Source organism: Giraffa tippelskirchi, chromosome 6, assembly GCF_054371585.1.
Source record: "Giraffa tippelskirchi isolate mGirTip1 chromosome 6, T2T-mGirTip1v1.2.pri, whole genome shotgun sequence".
Classification (NCBI taxonomy): Eukaryota; Metazoa; Chordata; class Mammalia; order Artiodactyla; family Giraffidae; genus Giraffa; species Giraffa tippelskirchi.
In genome coordinates, this window is record NC_137280.1 from 116,360,363 (window position 1) to 116,377,323 (window position 16,961).

General features: G+C 55.1%; 1 protein-coding gene across 6 annotated transcripts in view; it reads right to left on the reverse strand.

Moving 5' to 3' along the window:
- The window catches only part of LOC145510612 (mesoderm induction early response protein 2), a 44,465-nt gene continuing 27,504 nt past the window's right edge, over nucleotides 1-16,961 (reverse strand). For 3 of the 6 annotated variants that reach the window (XM_081502274.1, XM_081502275.1, XM_081502279.1), the window contains 13 exons: nucleotides 15,113-15,203; nucleotides 14,395-14,554; nucleotides 12,362-12,487; nucleotides 11,871-11,994; nucleotides 11,333-11,424; nucleotides 11,014-11,083; nucleotides 4,337-4,488; nucleotides 4,039-4,120; nucleotides 3,876-3,970; nucleotides 2,625-2,749; nucleotides 2,413-2,546; nucleotides 1,301-1,721; nucleotides 1-913 (listed from right to left, as the gene is read on the reverse strand). In XM_081502274.1, the coding sequence (XP_081358400.1) occupies nucleotides 892-913; nucleotides 1,301-1,721; nucleotides 2,413-2,546; nucleotides 2,625-2,749; nucleotides 3,876-3,970; nucleotides 4,039-4,120; nucleotides 4,337-4,488; nucleotides 11,014-11,083; nucleotides 11,333-11,424; nucleotides 11,871-11,994; nucleotides 12,362-12,487; nucleotides 14,395-14,554; nucleotides 15,113-15,203 (1,694 nt within the window). In that variant the 3' untranslated portion in view covers nucleotides 1-891. The remainder of the gene's footprint in view (nucleotides 914-1,300; nucleotides 1,722-2,412; nucleotides 2,547-2,624; nucleotides 2,750-3,875; nucleotides 3,971-4,038; nucleotides 4,121-4,336; nucleotides 4,489-11,013; nucleotides 11,084-11,332; nucleotides 11,425-11,870; nucleotides 11,995-12,361; nucleotides 12,488-14,394; nucleotides 14,555-15,112; nucleotides 15,204-16,961) is intronic. The other 3 variants (XM_081502278.1, XM_081502277.1, XM_081502276.1) reach the window with 1 other exon arrangement.

Here is a 16,961-nt window from a genome sequence, read left to right on the forward strand (position 1 = left end):
GGGCTTCAAACCAAGTTTAATAAATAAAACAGCAAGGGGGTCAAGGCAGTGTCACTTCACAGTGTGGTCCTTGGTGGGGCAAGGTAAGGTCGAGTCCAGCCCTGTGGATGGCTCAAGCCAAAGCCCCCCTGGTGACACGGGGTGGGAGCGCTGCCCTGTCCCCAGAGGACCCCACTCCCATTTGTAAACAGAAACATAAATAAAACAAGGCGGCTGGGGAGAAGGCCCAGGACCCCAGCGGTCCCGCTGGGACCTCAACAAAAACACAACCTCCTCAGTCAGGGAAACGGGCTGGAGTCGGGCCCCCGGTGCAGCTCGGAAAGGGCCTCGGTGCCGAGGGGTGTGAGTCTCTTGTCCTCAGACCCACACCCAAGGCAGCCAAGGACCCAGGGGCTGGGGGTGGGGTGCGTAAAGTGCAGCTTTTCCTGAAGTGGAGAGCGGGCGGACAGCAGGGCAGGGCCAGCATCGAGGTATATGGCTCTGCGCCCCACGTGGTTTGGCACCGAGTAGCAGCTGCCCCGAGCCTGGGCCGGGGCGGCCCGTGGTCCAGCCGGGCGCAAGAGACGAGTGAGCAGAGTGCTGAGGGTGCCCGGCGGAGGCTGCTGGTGGGGCGGCGTCCGGCCTGTCTCCCCTGTCCCTGGTGGGGCCTCTGCTGCTGGACAGGCCGGCCCTCCAGGCCCGGCCGCCTGATGGATCCCAGGGTGGGTGTGGAGCCTGGGTCATGTGGTGTGTGGCATGGGAGGGCCCCGCTCACCCTGGTCCTCGACGAGTTCTGAGCAGAAGAGACGCCACCCAAGGCCCACAAAAAAGGGAGGGGTCGGGAAGACTGACAGGCAGGCCTCGCAGTGGCCCCGAGTCCAGTCCAGCTACACACCCGCCTGTGGCCAGGGATCAACAGGTCATCACGTTACAGCTGCAGGGGAGAGCGGGAGAGATGGGAGACATCAGTGCAGCCCCCAAGCACCAGGCCCACCCTACCTCCCGGAGACCCACCCCCACTGCCGACAGCCCCTCCCAAGGCAGCAAGGCCTGGCGCCCGGGGAGGGCTGGCGGCTCGCAGGGCCAGGAGCAGCCTGGCACTGGCCCCGTGTGTACCTTTTTGGATTTTGAACCGTATGAATGTATTACCTAGTCAGAAAGATAAATAAGCCAAATTTAAAGTAGAGAATAAAGCTAAAGAAACCAACAGCCTGCTCGGGGGCCACGCCTCCCTCGGGCCCTGGGGCAGCCCCTCCCGCTAGCCTCAGCGTGGCCTGAGGTGGGGGCACAGCAGATGGGGGGTCTAGGGGGCCGCACTCACTGTGACAGGGGCTCCGAGTGCAGCCCGGGGGCCGGGCATGCAGGGTGGGAGGCCAGGAAGGGGTTCACATCCCCAATGCCGATGAGTCCAAATTCGGCCACCGACAAGGCCACTTGCGGAGGGCCCACGGTCTCCTCAGGCTCTCCATCTGTGTCCTCGTGGCTCGAGACAAGTGGCAGCTCCTCAGGCAGGGTCAAGTCCATGGCCAGCCTTGGGCTGGCACCAGGCTCTGGAGCGGCCGTGGCAGGCGGGAAGAAGGCCGGCTCAGCCAGGGCTGGGGGCCGCCGAGGCAAGGGCAGGGCTGAGGGCTCGTCCAATGGCGGGAACGAACGAGGCCCTGGCTCCGAGGATGGGGGTACGTCAAGGGCCTCCGCAGGCTCGCCAAGATTCCCAGACATGCTGCTGCCCATGCTCAGGTGCTCTGCGGGGGGAGAACGCAGCTGTGGCCAGGCCCCCACGCTGCCCACACCCAGCCCCGTCAGGTCAAGGGCAATGCAGCTGGCAGCCCGCAGGCCCAGAGATCGTGATCACCTCAGGCTGTAACCTGTGTGGGCTCCAGCCTGCTGGGCCCAGCAAAGCCAAGGACCCTCCTCACAGAACACTCACACGAACGTGTAAGACACACGAGGACATGAGGGGCCTGACTGGTGGGAAGGACGTGACCCTGTCCCTCAGGGTGGGCCGGGACACAGCAGGTTCACAGAGAAGGTGAGAGGAATGCAGACGCCTCACCGGGCACACCAGGGACCCGACCGCACTCTGGAGCCAGGACAACGGAAGCCCTGCAGACCCAGAGACCAGGGTCCTTGTCCCCTGTGGTCCCTTCACAACTGCACTAACCACCTGGGCCTCGTCCTGCTCCCACACAGCCCTGGGCCTGGATGCCAGAGGGGGCACAACACCCCCCTGGGCTCCCACCCAGGGCCACAGACCACATAGGGCTCCCCCCACATGCAGAGCCAGACCCCAAGGGCACCTCGTGTGTGAGATGCCCTAAGAGACTACATGGGTGGAAGGACAGGGGCCCCAGACCCCTGCTCTTCAGTGTCCACTGGCCCAGGTTGGAGACCAGGGAGGAGGGGCCCCAAGGACAGGGCCTGCCCTCTACTCACCCGCGTGCATCTGGGCCAAGCGGTCATGCTCAGGGCCCGGGCCGTGGGCAGCGGCAGGCAGGGGCAGGGGTGGCGAGGAGCGGGGGCGGCCAGGGCCGTCGGGGTCACTGCCCTCCAGGTCCTGGTCAGCATCCCTGCAGGGAGAGGGGGTGAGGGCTGGGGCTGCCTCAGGCCCAGTGCCCTCCCACCACCCGTGGGCACCTGGCACGCACGTGTTTCCTGACGGGCCATACTTCCGGCGGCCTAGCCGTGTCTGCTGAGAGAAGTAGTCGTAGCGCTCGGACTTCTTCCACAGGTAATAGTACTCCACGCACTCGCCCACTGACCGCGTGCGCACCTGAGGGGAGCGCCAGTCAACTCAGCCCGGCCCTACCTCCCCCACTGCCTGGACAGCAGGGAGGAGCAGACCCTAGAGCAGATGCCGCAGATGGTGGCCCAGCTGCTGATGGGAGAACCCACTGCTGCGACCAGAACGCGGGACCTGACACCCGTGCCCGGGAGGGCCTGGGACGAGAGGTATAGGACGCCCCCCACCCCCAGAAGCAAGACCAACTGGCTTCCTGGAGGCCAGCGTCATGGCTGACTAGAGACTTGTGTGGGAAGAAGACCATGAGCCCTAAGCCAAGTGCTCAGGGAGGGAGGCCGGGTGGGGGGGGTTGGGGGAGGTGGGGTGGAGTGGGAGTGGGCCCACACTGGGGGCTTCAGGAGCAGAAGCAGCCCCCATGGGAAGACCAGTGGACCCGGGCATGCTGGGCCTGGTCTCGGGCCCATCCCTGCCCACAACAGCCCCACATGGGCCTCACACCTACTCCAACCCTATGGGAGAAGACACTGAGGTCCCAGCCGTGAGCATCCCATGGCAGGTGGGAGGACCAGGCCTGCCAGCCCTAGAGGAGCAAGACAACTGTCATGGACGACGGGATGGAGGAGGAGTCACTTGAGAATAAGAGGGAGAGTCAGGTTCCCAGACAAGCCACGGGCGTCCAGCCAGGCAGATGTCTGGGGCTGTGTGTGGGGAGGGCTGGGGTTGTACCATAGGTCAGGGAGCCACAAGCGGGCAGCACCTGAGCAGGACGTGAGGAGACCAGCAGTGGCCCAGGTCTGGATGAGAGGGACGTGGGCTTGGGGAGGAGGGGGACACAGGTGTGGGGAAGGCCATGTGGACCTGGGACCTGGCAGCCACTCTGGCCACACCCCATGGGTGCCATGGCAGGAGAACCTTGTCCTTGGGTAGAGTGAATGTGGAAACCCTTAGTCCCCAGGCAAGGGAGTTGTGGGAGAGTCCAGGTGGGGTCGGAATTGGGGAATCGGCAGTGAGCACAAATCTGTCCCCAGACTGCACCTTTCCGGGGGAGCAGGGGGGAGGAAGCTAGAGCTGTCAGGAGCCTGGGGGGGTTTGTCCTGACCTCCTGCTGCGGGTGGAGCTTCCTGGCTGGGAGCCGTGGGTAGCAGGCAGGACTCACCTTGTTGGCCTGGATCAGGTGGAAGTTCTTGCCATGCACGCGGAAGCCATGCTCGAAGTTGCGGCGCTCCTCCTCACTCCAGGCACACAACCCGTCTGTAGGGGTGGGGGGCAGTCAGCAGCAGAGCAGGGGTTAGGGGGCCCCCAGGCAGACCAGCGCTCACCTCGGATCACCTTCACGTTGAACCGCAGCCTCCGCAGGGCCTCCTCCGCATTGAAATTGCACTTTACCAGCTCGTACAGTGCCTGGTGGGTGAGGGGTGGCAGCCACTGAGACCTCTGCCTGCTCACCTTGTCGGGGGGTCCACACTGCCACAGGGGCGGGGAGATGGATGGGGTGGGGGCGTCCGCTCTGCCATTTCCCATCACTAGCGGGTTCCAAATGAACTCGTCACAAGCACACGACCACATTGGCTCCCGCCCCTCTGGCCTGGCAGTCCCTCCGCCCCATGGGCAGCCCACCTGCTCACTGTCCTTCACGGCCTCTCCCTCCGGAAGCTGAGATCCAGCCATCTCATGCCACCTCCGCTTCACCGCCCGGTACAGGAACTCCTCCACCTCCCTCTCGGGAAGGATGTTGGGGTCCCAGAGCAGCTGGTCTTCGTTCTCGTAGACTGTGCAGAAGGGGCAAGATCACGTGTGGGCACACAGGTCGCCTCCTCTGACCACTTCCCAGGAAGCCCAGCAGGGCAGGCCAACTTTGCCCCTCCAGAGGACAAGGGCCTGACTGGCGGCCTGGGCTGGGCCTCCAGCTCTGTGCCCCTCAGGGCCGGCTCTGGGCACGAAGGTGGGAAGGGGGAGAGGCCAGTGGGGACCAAGTGGCCAAAAATCAGGGCCAGCTTCCCAGAGGAGGTAGTAACTAACCCAGGGCTGGAATGGGGACCTCTGACCCTAGCCTTTGAGAAGGCAGCTGCAGAGCGAGCTCAGGGAGGGGAAAGGCGGGACCAAGGGAGCAACACGTGGAGCCCAGACTCAAGTACGGATGAGACCTGTGTGAGAGCCTCACTCAAGCCAGAGCCACCCAGCCGCCACAGCCCTCAAGTCAGCACCACACACCAGCCAGACTTCCCCTCAGGCTGCAGTCTGCATCCAGCGGGCAGCTCCTAGCTGGGCAAAGCACGTAGTGGAAAAGAGGCAGAGGGAGACCCCAGTGCCAGCACCTCTCAGTTATCCAGAGAAGAGCCACTGGGATTGGAAACTAAACAATACACACAAGCCCAACACCCAGCGCAGGGGCTGAAGACAGAACCCACTCCCGGCTGGACTCTCTCCTATGGGGAACCAGCAACTCCAGGGCTGATGCCCAGGGACCTGCAGCCACTTCTCTCCACCTCCAAAGTCAACACGAGTCCCAGGCTGGACCAGGGGGGTCAGCCAGAGGGGAGAGCAGGCCACTCCAGAGAAAAAGTGAACACCTGCCACCATGGCTGTGTGCTGACCTATCACAGCAGGGTGAGAGGAACCATGTGACCACACGTAAGTCCACAGAGAGTGAGACATCAGAGCTGACACACAGGATTTCAAAATAACCATGATCCATGAGGTAAGATGACAGCAGAAAAGAACAAAACAAATAGAAAGCTGGGAAATTTCAGCAGAGAACTGAAATCCATTCAAAAGAATCACACAAGCATCCGAGGGCTAGAAAACACAGTGTGTGAGTTATGAACCACCAAGTAGCTTCAACAGCAGCAGATGACATGATCAGTGACATCACAAAGAATTTTGTTCAAATATATCAAACTGAAGCTTTAAGAGAACAGTTTGAGAAGCGAGTGAGATGGACAAGCACCTGAGACGTGTGTAACTGAGTCACAGAGAACAAGGACAAGGCCCTGGGCCAGCTCTGGCGAGAGGAGGGCAGGAAGTCCACTGGCAACTCTGACCCACAGAGCCAGGAGCTCAGGCCATGCCACTGTCTGAACCCCAAGAAAGAGAGGAGAAGGCAGAAGGGAAGTAAACAATCTCAATGGAAACAGACACAAAAAGACAATGGAGTAAAGTAGTTCAAGTGTTGAAAGGATAAAGCCTGAAAACCTAGACTTCTGCACCTACGAAAACAGTCTTCAAAAATGAAAGTGAAATTAATACTTTTCAGAATTCATCCACAGCAGACCAGCACAAGGAGCAGTGAAGAGAAAGTTCTCATCTCCCAGCCACAGAGGCTGGAGGGATGGATCGCAGCATGTGGGCGCCGTGGGCAGAGATGCTCGCATCTGCGACCTGCTGGTGTGAGCGAGGCTGGGGAAGAGGTGGGACGAGTCACGCTGTCTGAGGCCCCTGAAGTGAAGGGGAACGGGGGCACATGCATGCAGAGCGAACCAGGGTAACCACTGGGAAAGTGACGCAGACATTAAGACCAGAGTCCAAACAGGACAAAACAACAGAATAAATTACCTGATGAATCAAAGACAGGATAAAATAAAGGAACCAAGAATAGATGGAAGAGGCAGAAAACACACAGCACGACGGCAGACATGACCCCCTACTTGCAGGGGTTGCAGGACGTAAGGACAGGACTCAACATGCGAACAGACAAAAATCAGATCCTAATATACTCCATTTACAAAACTACACTTTGTGCATAAGAAGGCAGAAAGGAATGTACTGTGTGAATACCAGACAGACAGACGTCACAGGAACATTCACAACACCGGCCACAGAGCCCAGCCCCTTGACCCCAAAGGACGGAAAACAGAGCACAGCCTTGGGCCTCAGAGAACTCCAACTCAACATGAGCAACAGAAGGGGAACCAGAGAATCCACAGCATTCACGCTTCTAAACAACCAGTCAGAGAAGGTACCACAAGGGAAACTAGAGAACAACAGAATGAAGCTAAAGAGAAGGAAGGAGGTAAAGATGGAAATAAAAGTCAGCTACACAGAAATCAGATGACAGAGAGACATCAACAAACCAAAAGTTAGTCATCCCTTGTGAAGGGCAATAAAATTAATATAAACTCCAAAAAGTCTCATCAAGAGAGAATACAAAACAAAAAATGCAAATTACCAGTATCAGAACCCAAAAAAGAGACATTACTACAGGTCCTATACACATTAAGAAAAGAATAAGAGAATATTATGAACTTTCTGCCAAAAAGTGAACAATTTAGGTGAAAGTGGTAAACTTCTCAGAAATACAACTTTTCACAACAGGAACAAAAAATATAGACTGATGTTTAGCAAATAAACTGAATTAATCATTCAAACTCTTCCATACACAAAAAAATCTAAACTGAACCCCAAGCCCAGAGCATCACCGCAGAACCCTTCCAACATCTAAAGCAGCAGCAATAACTGTCTTACACAGATTCCTCCAGGCACTAGAAAAAGCCACTTCCCAACCATTTCCCGAGGAAGCATGACCCTGAAACCAGAGCCCTATGAGGACAAAATAAACACAAATGACAAGCCAGTGTCTCCACGGACACACGTGCAACACTCTGTATAAGGAAGGGGCTGACAACACGCACCAGCCCATCTCGGGGGCAGCAGTGTTCAGCAGTGGCCAGCGCAGTGTGGGGAGCACAGACCAAGGCTCTGGGGAGGACAGATCAGGGTCCCATAGTTGTCAGGGTCTCGCATGCCTCTGGTCAAAGCACGGGCTCAGCTCATGCACACAGCTCAAGCTGTTCACATGAGATTCTGTTTAAAGACACCTCATTTCATACATGTTGTGGGCTCACTAACACCAAGTTCACAGCAAGAGCTCATGCGTGGACAAAGCTCACCTCACACACGTTTTCTCTGACAGGCACGCCTCAGCCCTCATGTGCTCAAGATCCCAGAGGGCACCCAGCACCACACCTGGGGCCGCTTTAAACAGCAAAACACGAAAACCACAGGGTTCAGTGGACACGAGTGAGGCTTGTGTTGACAGCTAAGAGCTGAACAGAGAAGGAAGCTTCCCTGGGTCAACCTTCCCAGGAACATGTGCTCCAGACAACTCGATGTTTCTACCCTCTGCACATGTGCGCACCCAAAAATGACCCTGAAAGCACTACAGGTGTTCATTCTGGGTTCACACATTAACTTTAGCCATGGGGTAAATGCACAAATACAGAATCCACAAATAAAAAGGATCAACTGTACGCACATGTATCGTTATCATAAAAGGCAGTATTTTGTGACTTGGCACAGCTTACTCCTTGGAAGGAAGGTTATGGCCAACCTAGATAGCATATTTAAAAGCAGAGACATTACTTTGCCAACAAAAGTCCGTCTAGTCAAGGCTATGGTTTTTCCAGTGGTCATGTATGGATGTGAGAGTTGGACGGTGAAGAAAGCTGAGTGCCGCAAAATTGATGCTTTTGAACTGTGGTGCTGGAGAAGACTCTTGAGAGTCCCTTGGACTGCAAAGAGATCCAATCAATCCATCCTAAAAGAGATCAATCCTGGGTGTTCATTGGAAGGTCTGATGTTGAAGCTGAAACTCCAATACTTTGGCCACCTCATGCGAAGGGTTGACTCACTGGAAAAGACCCTGATGCTGGGTAGGATTGGGGGCGGGAGGAGAAGGGGACGACAGAGGATGAGATGGTTGGATGGCATCACCGACTCGATGAACATGGGTTTGGGTAGACTCCGGGAGTTGGTGATGGACAGGGAGGCCTGGTGTGCTGCGATTCATGGGGTCGCGGAGAGTCGGACACGACTGAGCGACTGAACTGAACTGAACAGCTTACTCCAGAATCCAAGGCTGGTTTAATGTCTGAAAATCTACCAATTCACTACATCGACAGAACAAAAGAAAAAATGACCACAGATGTAGAGGCAGAAAAAGTATCTGACAAAATTCACAGCAAAAATTGTCTGCTACTAAAATCAGAAAGAAACCTTCTCATCTGATAAATATAATTCTATGGTTACACCAAGTGGGAAATGACTGAACACCCCCCCAAGTCTGAGAACAAGACACATATGTCCTCAGTCACCACTTCTTTTTACTTCTGTTCTGGAGTCAGTGAAATGAGGCAAGAAAAAGAAATAAAACATACAAAGATCACAAAGAAAGAAGGTTATCATACACAAATGATATGATTGGTTACATTTAAAAATGCAAAAGAACCTATAAGGCATTAAAATTAGTAAGCGAATTTAGCCAAGTCACTGTGTACAAATTTTAACTAAAAGAATCCAAACTGCTTGCTAGCAAGAATCACAAGACTGCTACCTTTAAAACTCTGAAACTGATGAAATAAAAGAAGACCTAAATAAAAGACCTAAATAAAAGAAGCCACACTCAAACTAGAAGTGTCAGTATGTTAAAGTGTTGCTCCTCCCCAAATTAACCTTTGATTGACATGTTGCTCCTCCCCAAATTAACCTTAAGAGCCAATGCAACCCTAATCAATCCCTAATCAATTCTGGGCCAAAGGACAAACTAATCTGAAAACTTCTGTGCATGCACAAACAAGTTACAAAGTTGGAGATTTCACAGCATCTCAGACTTACTTCAGAGCTACAACAATTAAGACAGAGTGGTCAGACAAAAGTTACAATGTTGGAGGTTTCACAGTATCGCAGACTTACTTCAGAGCTGCAACAATTAAGGCAGAGTGGTCAGGATCCTGAGTCAGACAAAAGAAAACAAGAGAAACCCCCAAAGCAGAGGGACCTTGCAGACACTGATCTCTGATAGAGGCACACCTGTAATTCAGTGGGGGAACTATGGACGTGTCCATGTGCAAGACTTGCGGGGAGGGGGCCATCAACCCTAACCCATACCTCCAACCCACATGTTAAAATTAAATTAGATCACAGACGCCAAAGTAGAAGGGGGTCTGCAGACTTCTTAGCACACAAGCCAATTGTGGCTAAAATAAAGACAAGCTAGACTTCACTGAAATCAGACCCCACTGATGGGAGAACACGCCCACAGTGCACACAGCCAGCCACGGACACACCCAGGACATTGCAAGGCAGGAGAGGAAGGCACTCCATTCAAAGGGGAAAGGCCTGGGCAGGCACCTGCGGGAGACACCAAGTGGGAGGAAAAGTCACTTAAAGCCACAGCAGGGCCCACTCCACACCAACTAACAAGACAGACCACCCAGGGCTGAGGAGGACACGGAGTAACTGGAACTCCCGCACAGCTGGCAGGGCCCACGGTGCCCACGAATGACGTCCCAAGAACGAGTGTGAGTGTCCACCAAGACGGCCACACCACAAACCACCAGAACACCGACCAGCTAGAGGAGGAGTCAACATAGGCACGCACACAGGGGCCCTGATGCCGCAGCGCCCACGGTGCACACTGTGTGGAGGAGTCCCTGCAGGGAGAGGCCAGCTCCCGGCCCAGGGATCAAAGGCAGACCTGCGGGAGAGCACAGGCTCAGCTCACAGCCTCCTCTGGGGAGATCCCGTGTCCCAGCATATCCTGGGACCCGGCTCAGCCGCGGCCTCCTGTCTCCCATCCTTCATCTAAACTGCCTATGAGGAGCAAGCACATCCCACCAGCCCACGTCCAAATTCGGGCCCTGGGAGGCATTCCCCTCTTCACCAAGGGTCCTCGGCTCCCTCATCTATCCTATCCCCCCAATCCCAGCTGCCAAATCGTCTCAGAAAAGCCTCTGAGCTCAGAGTGCTGGCCCAGGAGTGCAGGAGCCCTGGGGCAAAGAAAAACAGATCCTAGTCAACAGGCACCTGCTTTCACGGCCCGACCTCAACACCTGCACACAGAAGCGATGATTTCTACCTCAAAGAACGGAGGCCCAGCTCTACATTCCAGTGGGATCGACAGACAGACAGACATCAAGTCAGATGGCGAGTGCCCTCAGGAACAGGGCAGAGCAGAAAAATACAGGTATCTGGCGGGCGTGCAGGAAGAGCCCCAGATGAGATGAGGGACTGACCTGTGGGCGATATGGGGAGAGCCCACACACCCAAGAGAACAAATGCAGCAACCCTGGGTGGGGGCTCGGGGTAACTTCAGGGCCCATGTCCAGCCAGCAGGGAGGGGCAGCTACCTCCCAGAGCGCCCTGAAGGTCGGCTGCCCTAGGTGGGCACCTGAGCAGGGCCGGGACTCTCAGGCTCACTCAGAGAACCTGGGAACCGGCTCTGGCTGACCACCAAAGTCTTTTCTGGACTGGGTGGCATTTCTCCTGCTCCCTGCCCCCCAGCTCCCAGGCCCACTTACTCTTCTCGCCATGCCGGTTCAAGTGCAGGTTGCTGAGGTCAGCTTGGAACTGAGGCCCAACCATGATCTCCTGCAAAGGCAAAGGCCCAGGAGGGTCAGGGTGGACAGCGGTGCTGACGGGGGCTGCGGCCCAGAGCCAGGACTGGCTGAGTCTGCCTGTCTGCTCTGAGGCCAAGCCTAGGAGTATGCAGGAGTGCGAGCAACAGTGTGTCCGGTATAGCCAGTCCTGTGGGAGGGTGGGGGTAGTGGGGGAGCCCCCAGACAGGACCAGGGCCACAGCACTCAAGCTCAAGTCCAGTCCAGCGTCAGAGCTGCTCACCTTCTTACACTTGTTGGCGGGAAGAGGGTCCTCCTCAGCGTCCGATGAGCTGGAGGAGCCAGGCTCCTTGTCGGCGTCAGCCAGGAAGCAGGCTTAGGAAAAAAGAGGAGCAGTGAGGCATGTGCCCTCTGCCAACAGACCCTGGCAGACCCCGGGCCCCCATCCCACTCTCCAGCCACCTGATCCCCAAGTATGCCCCTCCTGAGAGGCGGTGGACCCAGGCCCAAGCCAGGGGATGAGGTGAGAGGGCAGAGAAGCAGGGTCCGCAAGGGGCTCTGCTGCGGTCATAAACCTACTGGGGGCTGGAAACTCAACACTTCCTGCTGCAGTGCACTGCCAGCCGGGTCACGGCCCGAGATCCCCTGGACTTAACAGACATTCAGCCACAAACACAAACACGCTCCCCCCGTGCATAAACCCAGGTCACCAGCCTCCGCACAGGGATGGTGCCCAGAGGGGCTCCAGCAAGAGCAGGCACCCCAGGGGCCCCGAGGTCTGAGACCCCAGCAGCTCAGGGGCAGAAGCGGAGGTCACCTACATCCACTCTGACTAGGGAAAAGGTCGGAGGCCTCATGGGAGGTCACAGATGGGGTGAGGTCATCGGCCGAGGACTGTGTTTCTTCCTCTTCTTCCCCTGAAAGCAAATCCTTCGCTATTTGGTCCTTTTAACAAGAAAGTAAAGAACATTTTTGTACTTTGTTTTTATGATCTCAAATAACACTACTGATAATAGCGTGATGGTGCCAATGTGGATGAGCCTCCCTCTAGGAGCACCCAGGACCCCCGAGCGGCTGCTCTCCCCAATCCCCGGGGGGCTGCCAGCTGGGGAGGGGATGTGCCTCTGCCTGAGACCTAGCACAGTCAGAACCTCTCCTCTCTGACCCTGCCAAGACCTGCTCAGGACCCGGCATCTCTCCCTGCCAGGGCCCTCGCCTTGGCCATACAGACCCTGGGTGGGCAGCCCGCACTTCCTGACCACACCCCTACCTGTCCAGGGCCCTCCCGCCCACCCCCGAAGCCTCCCCTCACCTTGTCTAGGGTCATGTCAGGCAGGTGGGGTACGGCATCGCTGCCCTCGCTCTCCTGCTCCGAGATGGGGTCCGAGGTCTCGTAGCCGTACAAGGCCAGCAGCTCATCAAGGGGCATGTCGCTGCTCTGTGGGGGCAGGGCTATGTCAGGGGCACTGTCCTGGGGGCTCTGCCCCCCTGCCCTTGAGCCCATCAGCCCCACGACCAGTCCTAGTGGTTCACTCCAGCCAGACCCCAAGTCCAGCCCTCGTCTACCGACTCCTTTCAGCCCCCCAGAGGGCATCCCAGTCTTGAACCAAGGGAGCAGCTCCTTCGAGAGAAACCACTGACTGCTTGTCGCCAGAGTAAATCTTGGAGTAAACACTTTCGAGCAGAATATTCCAATTTTGGAAAACTTGGATCTGACAGCATGAAAATAATAAACCGCAATGCCCACTGTAAGGCTGGAAAGGGAATATAAAAGGCAGGCATTTCCACTTTTGCTTTGGATATTATTATACGTTTCTTTTCCTTAATCAGTGAATAAAAATTGTATCTGGAAAAAAAGATGTTTTTGGCTGCACCATGTGCCTTGCAAATCTCACTTCCCCAATCAGGGACTGAACCCTGTGTTCCAGTGAGAACATGGAGTCCTGACCACCCGGCCACCAGGGAGCTCCCCTAAAGAAAATTAGATAAGGTATTTCGCTAAAGAATAGCTGAACTTTTTTTTTTTTGGTTACTTTTGAGAAGTTTTGAATTCAAGTTGAACTCTTTAAAACTGTTTTCTCCTTTTTGAACAGAAGACATGTTTTGGTTTTAAGACTAAATTGGTACTAAGTGATACACAGCACCAAGCTAAATAAATGACCAGTGACTACTCTTTGGTCCCAGGACTTGAAAGATATCTGGTGAGGTCAGTGTCGACATTTAACGAACTGAGGTCTGTGTGCCGCACCTCCTAGCTGACATGATGAAGCCCCATTGTGACAGAAGTCCACGCACCTCAACTAGAGAGTAGCCCCTGCTTGCTGCAACTAGAGAAAGCCGGTGCACAGCAACAAAGACCCAACACAGCCAAAAATAAATTAATTAATTAAGGCTACAGGACAGGGCCCTGACCCAGGAAGCCAGTGTTCTCACAAGAAGAGACCAGAGAGCTTGCTCTCACCCTGGAGAGGCCGCACAAGAAGCAGCATCGGCAGCTGAGCAGCGCCCTGCAGACATGCCAGGCTAGCCTTGGTCTGGGGCTTCCAGGCCCCAAACAGCACAAAAATAAACCTGCTGTTTAAAGCATCCCATTCTGTGGGACTGACACACGTGTGCTCTCTAGATTTTACACAGCGGACTCTGTGCACACGCACAGGACTTACACATCATGGAACCAGCACCCGGCCAGCATCTCATCCACACAAAAGGTGACGAGATCACACATGGGTCAGGACCACTCCAAGGTCAAGACCAGCGGACCCTAACACAAGGACAGAGTTCCTCGGATGTGGCTACGGGGTCCAGCCCATGAGGCTGCCACCTGCCACACTCTGCTGCAGCATCAGAAAGCATCCACAACTATGTCAACAAACTGGTAAATACTCCTGCCTTTTCCATGAACAGATCTCTAAGAGGCAAGACTCACTCTCTAAGAGACAGACCACAACAGACTGACATCTGCCTAAAGACAGCACTTCACAGAGATTTACAGAAATATAAAACTATTTCACTCTTTTTCCTTTTTTTTTCGTTTGGAAAACAGTTACATTTTCACAAAAATGTGTTATTTTTACTTACAATGGGTTCGCTGCATCACCTACATAAACAAAGCTCCTTGAGATCATCAATAATTTTTAAGAACACAAAAGGGGGGTCTGGAGTCAAAAAGCTGGAGAACAGTGGGCTCACTCTCCAGGCCGGCTGGTCTGGAGCCCAGCGCCCCACGAAGGCAAGACGGGCTGGTGTGGCCAGGCCTCTGCTGACAGAGCCAGGTGGGCTCGGAGACCGAGTGGACACACGGAGCAGCTGCAAGGCCGCTGATGCCCTGCCCGCATTGCTGGGTACCTGGGAGACGAAGTCCTTCTCCAGCTCCTCCTCCGGCTTCTCTGGGCCCCGCGCTGCACCCTCGTGCTCCTCCCGGACACCGTAGTTCTGCGACAGGATCTCCGCCAGGTGGAACTGATGGTCCTCAGAGCCCATGGACACCACTGTGGGGGACAGCAGCCTGGTGAGCTCTGCACCCGTCCCAAACCTCGCGCTATGGCTGAGACCACGGGGCAGAGGAAGCCTGGGGGCCCTGGGGCTGTGTGGGTGTATGCACATATGTGAATGTCCACACAGCCACCCAACAAATGCCCCACCCTCCTCTGGTCCCAGCCCAGTAGCTGGGGGACTTGACCAGATCTGGAGCCTTCCCCAAAGACCCAGGATGTGCTCACTGCTGTATCTCCATGCTGCTCCTCAGTACAGTGACTTGTAAAGAAACAAGAAAGGACACAGCCAGGTCTCACTCAACCCCAGCAGGGAATAGTGAAGGTCTGCATGTGGGTCCCAAGAGCAACAGGAGGGGGTGGAGCCTCCGGAAGCTGGACAGGAGGGGCCGGTGGCCAGTTTGGGGAGGCCAGAGCCCCCAGATAGTGCCCACCCAGCACCCTCCCTCCTGCAGCCCCCGCCCCCAGCTTGCGGGTGGACCTGGCCAACAGGGAGGTCCTGACCACCAGCTGGCTTGCCCTCGCCCCCACTGAGGCCCTGGCGACCCAGGAAGGGGTGGGGGGTAAGGTACCTGCTGTGGTCTGCAAGTTGGGCTCCCCGGGGCACAGACTGTGAGGCAAGCAGGAGGCCGCACCAGGGCTCTGCCTCTCCAGTGAGGAGGCCTGCAGAGGAGAGGAGCAGGGTTAGGGCCCGCGAGCGGCCAGATGGCCCGGCCATGATCAGAGCTGGCCCCCAGGGTACATCAGGGCCACAGGAGCAATCTCCACTGGCTGGGGGTGGGGGCACAGTGGGCCAGACTTTCAGTCACGGTTGGAGTCCAAGTGCCCAGGCAGAGATGCTCAGAGGGCACAGGGTGCCACCACCAAGTTCGGACCCTCCTCCAGGTGGGATAGCACCTGTGGGCACCATGAGGAGCCGGAATCAGCCAGCCACCAGCAGCTGATCATGGCCAGGACAGTGTCAGGTGAGCCAGGCCCACACACAGCCCAGCCAACACCTGCAGCCAGGTGCTGACACCACAGCCACGCAAAAGGGCCCAGCCTCCGAAACGTCATGTTCAAAACGCAAAGAGCCACTACGGAGAAATCTGGAAATTCCTCCAAACATAAACAGTTACCAAATGACCCAGCAATTAACTCTACTCCTAGGTACACACCCTAAAGAACCAAAAACATATGTCCATACTAAAAGGTGTACACATGTGCTCACAGAAGCATGACTCACAATAGCCCAAAGCTGTAAACACCCTAATGCCCATCAACAGGGGAATGAATAAAGAAGACACAGTCCATCCTCATGATGACGTATTACTTGGCCATGAAAAGGAGGGAAACCCTGACACTTGCTACCACATGGACAGATCCTGAGAACAAGATGCTCAGGGAGAGAAGGAGACACAGAAGGACACACAGGATGTGATTCCACTAACAGCAAACATCCAGAACAGTCCAATCCACAGACGCAGAGTGGGTTCCTGGTGGTCAAGGGCTGGCGAGGGGGTAACTGTTGATGGGGGTGGGCTTCTACTGGGGTGATGGAATGTTCCAGGTAAGGCTGAAGGTTTCAAAACTTTGTGAACATACTAAAAACCACTGAATTCAACACTTTAGATGGGGATATTATGAAGGACATAAATTACACCTCAAATTTTTAGAACTACATAAAAAAAAACAGTACAACAGCTACCATTATCACGATGTTCAGAAGCTTATTAAGAACATGAAAACTAGACCAATAACTCAGAACCACAGTATTCCCCAACAAAACATGAGCAAACTGAACTCAGCAACATGCAGAGAACACCACACAGTGACAAGGAGTGGATCAGCACAGGGAGGCAACACACAGGCGACACCCAACACGACAAATGACCACAGCACAGACCAGATACACACTCACGGCATCATCTGAGCAGACGCAAAGACACCCTCTCATGACGGAAACACTGAATACACAAGGCCTTGCAAGGGAACTTCCACCCAACCCCAGCTACTGCCGCCTCCCCAAGACCAGGGCACTGTCTACATAATGCCGTCCTGGAGGTTCCAGTAGGCAGGAAAGTGAAATGAAAGGAATCCAAGTTGGAAAAACACATCATGACCTGGGACACAGAAGATACTAAAGAATCCACTAAAGAAACTGGAACCAGTAAATGAGTTCAGCAAGGCTGCAGGACAAAAGACAAGCCACAGAAACTCTACTTCTATGCAGTAGCAACTAACAATCTAAAAAGAAAACAAGGAAGACAATTCCATTTATGACAGCACCAGAAAGAATAAAATACTTAGCGATAAAAGAAGCAAAAGAAGTTCAAAACTAACACTCTGAAAAGTGCAAAGAATGTTGAAAGAAACTAAGTATCTACATAAAATGGAAAAACACTATATTCCTAGCTCAAGACTTACAACTGCCAAGATGTC